We start from the raw sequence: 8761 nt of genomic DNA, 5'->3' as shown, positions 1-8761 counted from the left end.
AAATTTTTCCTTTTCATTTAATTCGGCCTGAAATTCGCAGGGGGGGGGGAACCTCCTTAGAGATAATGCCTGGAATGTTTCATTGGATAACTAGAGTTTTCATGTGTTAAATCGCCCCACTTTCGACAAGAGTTGAAGGCTGGGATCTGAGACCCTCCAAACTGGATGATCCGAGTGGGATCATCTAGTCCGACCATCTGCAAGGCAGGAACCGTTCACCTGAAGTGGGGCTTGAACCCATGATCCTGAGATGAAGGATCTCCTGCTCGACTAATTGGGCCATGCCTCAGGTGGCCCTGATACCTGGGAAGAGGCATGGCGTGAGGAGTAAGGCCTAGGGCAGGTGGGGAGTGGAAAGGGACCGCGTTGTATCCAAAACTAGGAGACTGCAAGGGGCACTGGGTTCCTTAATTTTGTACCCATTTCCTCACACACACACCCCAACTTCAGATAGCAGACGCCTATATTGTTATTACGTATCTTGTGTTTTTACTATTGTGATTTTGTGTTGCTAACTGCCCTGAGATCTATGCGTGTAGGGCAGTATACAGATTTAATAAACAACAATGATAAATACTAATGAAACGCTGAATATGTAAAGCTGGCAATGGGTGCATGCATCAAACCTGTGCTGAATTCAGCTAAAGCGTGTTGCATGTTTGTGGCAGGGAACCAGAATCGGACAAGCCACTTCCTCCTCCTTGCTAAAACACTGGCAAAGGTTGTGTTTGCCCCAAACTGGATCTCCTCCTTTCCTCCCACACACACTCACACAGATGGTCTGTGACATGGGGACAGGGTGCGGTGGCATCCGAAGGCCCTTGTCCTCTAACGTCCTCTGGACATTTCCATGTTTTCTCAGAACAGCATATGCCTGGGATGGGCCAGGCCTGGCACCCAACCTCATCTTGGGCGAGGTCTGCCTGAATTGCTACTCTCCAGATGTCTCTGGCAATATTCTCAAAGGGCATTATCAGGGCAAGGCCCCAGAACGGAGCATGTCCCTCGTTCCTCATTGCTGTCAGGCACGCAGCTGCCTCTTCCTTCCTTCTCCATCATTTTGCTGCTTTGCGATGAAGCCACTAGGCCCATCTTAAACCCAGAGGCCGAGGAGCAGCCCTGTTAAGAGCTTTGAGGCTGAGAAAGGATGTGAACAGGAGGAGAAAGAAAACAGAGCACAAATCTTTTTGGGTTTTCATTTTCTCCTTTGGTCAGTAGTAGGGTGGGCAGAAGGGGGTGTTCTGAAATGGCACGGATGCCAATCTTTTGACTATAGAAAAAACATTCCCTTCAAGTAGAGAGAGCAAGCATGCTGAGGCTCTCGCCCAACCTTCTCTCTGCTAATTTTCTTTAAAAAATAAAAATAAATCCCACGTGCTTTTTAGCAATTTACCTCAGGCTTCCTCCCAGGAGCTCTCCACCCTCCCCTTCTAGGCTCACAACGATCCTGTCTTTCAACAGACATCTCTTTAATCTTCCTCACAACAATAGTGTGAGAGGTAGTGACTGGCCCAAGTTCATTCGGCGAGTTTCGTGCCTGAGCAGGGATTTGAACTCGGGTCCCGGTCTCTCATTCTAACCACTACACCAGGCTACACCACCCAACAGCAGGCGGACCCAGAGCCAGTGAAAGGTAGGGCCCAGGGCCAATGGCAGGTGGAGCCAACTGGTTCTCGGGTTGTCCCCATCCCCATCTTTGCTGATGCCATGTCCCTAGCAGAGGAGTCATCCTCAGAGAATGATGTGCTTCTCCCTGAAGGGAACTACATGGAGGAAGAGGCAGGGTCAGGCCTTGCAGCATCCCAGCTGTCACCTCCCCCTATGGGGTGCCCAGATTCACAGGCAGAAGCTGAGACAAAGCAGACCTTTCTCTCCCCATAGCAGGTCTTTCCTTGCTGTGCTCTGCGGTTAGAAGGGATTTGGAAATAGTGGTGACTCTGCATTTGCTGTTTTACAGGTCTATTCCCGGAGAGCCAAAATGTCGGAGAGGGAGAATGAGAGAGTTGTTCCTGTCAGGGTGCAACCTGAGAGTCTCGCCCAGACAAATCACTCCCCCCATGGGGTTCAGCTCCAAGTCTAGGCTAAATCCCTGGCTGAGCCAGACTAGATCACTCTCAGGAGATTACCAATGGAGCATCCAGACTTTGAAATCAGGTGGAAATTCCACAATCACTGAAGTCGTTCTATTGTGGCACTTTCAGGTTTGAACCTTCCATAACATCGTTGGAGAAACTTCTTTTAGTGCATTTTTGACTTCCCACATTTGATTGGGAACAGCCTCTCAATGAAACCATGAACAGAATGCAAGGCTTTTTGCACATACCATATTTTTCGCTCTATAAGACGCACCAGACCACAAGACGCACCTAGTTTTCAGAGGAGGAAAACAAGAAAAAAATATTCTGAATCTCAAAAGCCAGAACAGCAAGAGGGATCGCTGCGCAGTGAAAGCAGCAATCCCTCTTGCTGTTCTGGCTTCTAGGATAGCTGCGCAGCCTGCATTCGCTCCATAAGACGCACACACATTTCCCCTTATTTTTTAGGAGGGGAAAAGTGAGTCTTATAGAGCAAAAAATACGGTAATTTCTTGATACTTATGAAGAGGAAGATCTAACCTCCTGATAGTATGGATTGGTTTCATATATTGGGTTCTCTTAAGACTGGGAAACAGATGGCAGCCAAGAACCAAGGTGCTGCTTTATTAATAGGAACCAAAATAAAATCTTCAAAGATGTCAAGACAACGTGTACATCTTTTTACCTGCCTGTGCCATTTCTCCTCTAGATTAAGGCATGTGTAAAAGAAGGAACTGAACACATGAGTTCTATCAGCACCTTTTTTCGGTTTTTCAAGCACCAGATATTTCAAATAAAAACCAATGATTGTGCCATTTAAATATTCTTCGTTTAAGTGCTGAAGATCTTCACTGGCCACACAGCTGCAGCAATTTGAAGATTTGGTGGGAGATCAAAGTTACCTCCATTTTCCAAAGGCAGCCAGGATACATCAGGGTTGGACAATGCTGTTTCCCTTTCACCTTTGGGACTCCAGGATTCCCCATATCCCACACTAGGCCCCCGCACAGCAGGTGGCTGCCGTGGGCCATTAAAGGGTGGGCCCGTTTGTTTGGGTCCCTCCCAGGAAAATGCCAATTGAAGTGTTTTATAATAGATGGATGGTGTTTGCCCAGCAGGCAGGTTCCCAAGATAAGGTGGCGCCATATCGTACTTCACGGACAGTATAAAACATGAAGCATCCCTTTGGCCAATTCTGCAGAACTCAGGCACAGAGCACCCAGCCCACCCAAGGACTGCGCAGGCTGCAAGGTAAGTCGGGGTCTGAGCACAACCCTTTCCGCAAATAATTATTTATTGCATTTGTATCCCACTTTTCCTTGCAGCAGCTGAAGCTGGCATAAAACATGCCTCTCCTCCTCATTTTAGCCTCACAACAGATCTTTTGTGTGTGGTTTTTTTTAAGGGGAGGGGGTGCTTCTAGTGGACCCTGTTTTCCAGGAGGTTCTGAAGAGGTCTTCTATAAGAACAAGGTCTTTCTATAGGGACTTGGGGGTCTCTCTTCAAGACTGCCTGGGGTTGACTGTTTGCTTTAAGGGGTTTGGACCTCCTGGGTTTTTTCAAGACCTGCTGGATAGCTCAGTTGGTTAGAGCATGGTGCTGATAATACCAAGGTTGCAGGTTCAATCCCTGTAAGGGACAGCTTCATATTTTTGCATGCAGGGGGTTGGACTAGATGATGATGATGATGATGATGATTTTATTTGTACCCTGCCCTCCCCAGCCGGAGCCGGGCTCAGGGAGGCTAACATCATAAAACTAACACAGTATACAAAGAACAAAAGAACATAAAAAGATGATTCCAACTCTTATGATTCTGTGATTAAGCTGGCTGGCTAGCAGTTTGGTATGTGGCTCTCCAGATGTTGCTTGACTCCAAACTCTTAAGAACTCCATCTAGCACAGTGATGTCTCTCCAGCTGTTTTGGGACTACAGTTCCCATCATCCCTGTCCTGCTAGCTAGGGATGATGTGAGTTGTAGTCCCAAAACAGCTGGCGGGCCAAGTTTGGCCATCACTGAAGCATGACCAGTGGTGAGAGAGAATGGGAGCTGGAGTCTCCCAACATCTGACTCTCCACTAGTTCACAGAACTAAGGTTGCCAGCATGGGATTTGAGCCAGGACAACTTTCCAGAGGCCACGCTCCAGGAAAATGGTTTAAAAGCTGCAAATTAAGAGGTATTAATAAAGAGAGCAGAGAGCAGATCACTGGCATAACCACGTCAACATAAGCACAGCCTGGACTGAGCAATGTTAACATGGTTCTTAATCAGAAGCCGTTACCACTCATTGCAAGCTGGTTGCGGTTATTCAAGGGCGAATGCAAGTCACTCTGCACATGCTCTTTATGTTTTTACAGGGCTATGCTTGCTGAATTTGGTTCAAATTATGCTTTGGTTTGATTTCCAATGGAAGTTCAACTTTGCACAAATCACGTCAAAGTCCATGTAGCACAGGGCCTTCGTGGAGTCGGCTGTCCCAATCCAATTACAGGAACTCCTTTTAAAAAAGAAATAGATGTAAAGCTGGCTTGGGCATCAGGTTTGATAGTGTAATGAAGCAGTGCTCTGGCAGGTGTGTCTCAGACCTCTTTGGAACACCTGCTATTTCATAACTGAGGGAAGGGTCACAACTCAGAGCATCTGCTTTGCACAGAGAAGGTCGCAGGTTCGATTCCTGGCATCTCCAAGTAGGGGAAGGAATGGCTTCTGCCTGAAACACTGGAAAGCTGCTGCCAATTCAGACAGCATAGACAGTAATGAGCTAGATCAGAGATTCCCCAAACTTAGGTCTCTAGCTGTTTTTGGACTACAACTCCCATCATCCCTAGCTAGCAGGACAGGGATGATGGGAACTGTAGTCCAAAAGCAGCTGGAGACCCAAGCCCTTCTTTGAGAAACCTGAGCTAAATGGACCAATGGACTAAGGCAGCTTCCTGTATCCAAAGTGAGTGGGTAGGCTTTGATTGGAGAGGCCTATTGAAGTGAGGGACATGAGGCAGGAGTTGATAATGCAGGTGAGCTGCACACAGGTGAGCTGAAAGCGAGCTGCCGGCCAGCCCTGTGGAGCCTCCTTTTATTGAGACAAATATGCAAACCAAGCAGATACATTTTGGGTTGTGACCTTTACACATCTTCCGGTCCCGAGATACTGGGGTGGTACAAAGTTATTTTGCACAGTGTATGACGAAGGAGATGAAAGGTCTCAGAGACAAAGGTTACAGACAGGACACCATAGACTACTGAGACCGCAAAAGGTTAGACAGAGGCAACGATGTTCAGACAGCCGTGGCTTTGTCTGGGGGGGGGGGGTGTGCTCCGCACCCCAAGGTCACGTGTGCAGGCAGGCTGAGGCTGCCTGCAGGTGGGGAGTGTGCTCCCTCCGGACCCCACTCTGTGATCATCCCTACACCTGTCTTCAAATCCCTTCTCAGCATTCAAATGCAGTGGGTGACCTGGGCCAATTCACCTACTCCCACCCTCTCCTACCTCACAGGGCTGTTGTGAAGGATAAAATTAGAGGAACGAGACCAGGATGTGTATGACACTTTGAAACGGATGTGGGAGGGCAGGGAGGATAGAATAAACATGTAAAAGTACTGAAATCAACGCGTTGGTTTTTTAAAAAACCTCTCTTTTCTAGGATGTTTTGGTTCACGCTCCTTGCATTGCTCTGTTGCGGCATCACCATCAACACAGGTAAATCCCAATGGGTGCCGGACGGGGCGGGGAGGGAGGTGTCACTGTCCCCCAGGCCGTGGTGCTGGCCAAGTGCAGGACTAGGCTGCTGTGCCATCTGCTCATCTGCTCTGTGTTGCTTTGGCTCTTATTCCAGCTCAGCCACGTTCTTCTTCCTATTCTGGCGAGTACGGCGGAGGTGGCGGGAAACGCTTCTCCCATTCTGGGAACCAGCTGGATGGGCCCATAACTGCCATTAGGATCCGGACGAACCGGTGGTACATCGTGGGGTAAGTGTTTGGAGGCTGCTGGGGATCTGGGAACAGGCTGTGGCTTGGCCGCTTGTAGGGTTTGGAGAAAAAGCGATTGGTGGACGGATTGACCTTAAAATAAGGTAACCCCTTTCTTTGCAAGGAAATTTAGGGCAGTCTTCGGAAAGTCCTTTCACTTCCACACATCCTGTGCATCCAAGACCTCAATAAAATTTGCAGGGAGGTTAGATGAGCATTCATTCTGATTGCTTGCAGGGAGATTAGACAATCAAGCAATTCTTATCATATACTTTCCAGTACATTTCCCCATCCCTTTACCTTACTGCAAGCAGTCCAGGATTTTTGGGGGGAGGGGGAGCGGGTTTGTTGCGCTCCTGGGCGTTGTGGGGGGGTTGGACTAGATGACCCTCGGGGTCCCTTCCAACTCTACAATGCTATGGTTCTGTGGCATCTTTTGAGAGGAAGGGCAGGATAGAAGCCTAATAAGAAATTGAAAAATAAAACAAAATCAACTTTAGTTTTCCAGCATGCCGCTGAATGTCGCCTGCAAAACAGCAGCAGTCTGGAAGTGCCCTCTGTTCATTTCGTAGGACAGAGAGCACTGAAGATATGTTTGTGTGTAGAGTGAAACAGTCTTGCTGTGTTTCTAGCCATTTTAATGTGTGCATACCTTAACCCTCAATTGTGAAAGTGACTTTAAGCCTCATGTCTGAACATGCTTGTTTGCCAATTTGATGCCAGCAGCAAAACCATTTCAGAGCAGTCAAAGGCTCCATGGCAAAATGAAATTGGAGAACCCACTTTCCTTATATTGAACACTTGAGGTCCAAGAGTCCAGTGCAGAGCTCTGAACCAGATTCTAATACTGGGGTCGCTCTTGTCTGAAATTGGCTACTCAAACTTTCTATCCCTCGTTTGTTTTCTACAGTGTTATCAAATGCAGGACCCTGCCCCAAAGAGCTTTCAACCTAAATTCTTCTATTTCTGTCACATGCTTGATGCCTCGTTGCATAAAACTAGCCAGAGAACATGTTCTGCTTTGGAGAGCTTGATAGTTGGAGAGGAGTTGGAGAAGTTATTACAACTTATCTTTCTTTTTCTTCTTTCTTCTTCTTTGGCGATGACTCGTAGCTGAGTAAGATTGTCTTCCATAAACACAGTTTTAACAATGAGTCCGTAAGTGACTGTGGAGGCCAATTCTGGATCCACATGTCCTTCCACAGTGGGGACATATGTTTCTGGACAGGAGTTGATCACAGTGTGGATTTGCCAAGCATGCCTTCCTCTTAGCACGTTTCTCCCTTGCGTCCTGAGTTCGAGTGTCTTCAAAGCCCATTACACCTTTGGTAAAGGCTGTTCTCCACCTGGAGCGCTCGCAGGCCAGTGTTTCCCAGTTGTCGGTGTTTATACTACATTTTTAAAGATTTGCCTTGAGACAGTCTTTAAACCTCTTTTGTTGACCATCAGCATTACACTTTCCATTTTTAAGTTCGGAATAGAGTAGTCGCTTTGGAAGACGATCATCAGGCATCCGCACAACATGACCAAGTGTTTCCTGAGTCAAGGGCCACATTTCTCAGCAGCAAATTAGGAATATTGGGGGGGGGGATAGGGGGTGTCTTTGCAATCGGCAGCGCGATTATGTGAATTGCGCAAGGCAAATGAGTAACAAATGTGAATTTGTTGTGCCAAACGAAATGATAACATGGAAAGGCTGTAGAGAACTTCTAGATCCTTTGGGATGGAAAGGGGTGTACAGGAATCAAGAGCAGACTTAGGCACCATTGAGACCTTCTGTTTTAAGGGGCCTAAGCGTGGCTAACTCTGCACTGGGCTGTTGGCCTATCAGGGAAGAAAGAAGATGGCCTAAGAAGTCTGTCTTTTACCTTATTCCAGTCTCCAGGTCCGTTACGGCAAGGAGTGGAGCAACTACGTGGGGGGTTCTTCTGGCGACCTGGAGGAAATCTTCCTGCACCCCGGCGAGTCCATCATCCAAGTCTCCGGGAAATACAAAAGCTACGTCCGCAAACTTGTGTTCGTCACCGACAAGGGGCGCTACTTCCCTTTTGGGAAGGACACAGGCACCAGCTTCAACGCAGCTCCTCTCTTCCCAAACACCGTCCTGCGTTACTTCAGTGGCAGCTCTGGTTCAGTCATTGACGCCATCGGTTTCCACTGGGACTACTACCCCAGTGACTGCCCCTCCTGTGGAAAGTGAAGGAGCACAGCAGGGAGAGACCAGCTGATCAATGGGGCAGGGAGCAGGGACAGCTCAGGGCCCATGTCTTTCCACCCAAATCTCGGGGATTTCCTTTCCCCTTACCGACTGATTATTCGTGAGGCAAATAATTTTCCAGCACATTTTCTGTCACCTCTTTTGTTAACTCTGTTGAACCAACGCCTACCTCAGCCCTGCCCCGTGTTTTCAGAGCTTCCTCTCCTGTCAAACAGCTAGCGCAGCACTGCTGTCGATCAGCATCGAGCAATAAAAAAGCAAATTTGCAAAAAGGGATTGTGGATCTCTTTATTTGTTGTCGGTCTTGAACGTGACATCATCACAGCAGTGTGACATCGTCACTGTGACTTAGACAGAGGTCTGAGGTTCTGTTTTAGAGCAAAATCTACACAAATCCAGAGTGGAGTCCCTAAGATAGTTGGGTGACATCTTGTATGCCTCCTTCTGGCAACTCCTGCAGCCAAGCTGGTGCCAAATGTATTGCTCTGCTTTCCTTTGGA

At 47.8% G+C, this 8761-nt stretch overlaps 1 protein-coding gene across 1 annotated transcript; it reads left to right on the top strand.

The window, feature by feature from the left end:
- The first annotated feature begins 2800 nt into the window (after positions 1-2800).
- On the top strand, positions 2801-8535 carry ZG16 (zymogen granule protein 16). The gene is made up of 4 exons (XM_053363646.1): positions 2801-3326; positions 5719-5774; positions 5911-6043; positions 7922-8535. The coding sequence occupies exons 2-4, from the start codon at positions 5720-5722 to the stop codon at positions 8241-8243; spliced, it is 510 nt and encodes a 169-aa protein (XP_053219621.1). The 5' UTR covers positions 2801-3326; position 5719; the 3' UTR covers positions 8244-8535.
- The last annotated feature ends 226 nt before the right edge of the window (positions 8536-8761 follow it).

Source organism: Podarcis raffonei, chromosome 13 (assembly GCF_027172205.1).
Source record: "Podarcis raffonei isolate rPodRaf1 chromosome 13, rPodRaf1.pri, whole genome shotgun sequence".
Taxonomy (NCBI): Eukaryota; Metazoa; Chordata; class Lepidosauria; order Squamata; family Lacertidae; genus Podarcis; species Podarcis raffonei.
The sequence above is the reverse complement of the archived record's forward strand: the minus strand, read 5'-3'. Positions and strand labels throughout refer to the sequence as shown.

Bases quoted from the DNA above. Each gene is read 5' to 3' on its own strand.
- ZG16 (XM_053363646.1), top strand. From the start codon at position 5,720: ATGTTTTGGTTCACGCTCCTTGCATTGCTCTGTTGCGGCATCACCATC. The intron at 5,775-5,910 runs GTAAATCCCAAT...CTCTTATTCCAG, and splicing joins CGGCATCACCATCAACACAG to CTCAGCCACGTTCTTCTTCC. The intron at 6,044-7,921 runs GTAAGTGTTTGG...ACCTTATTCCAG, and splicing joins AACCGGTGGTACATCGTGGG to TCTCCAGGTCCGTTACGGCA.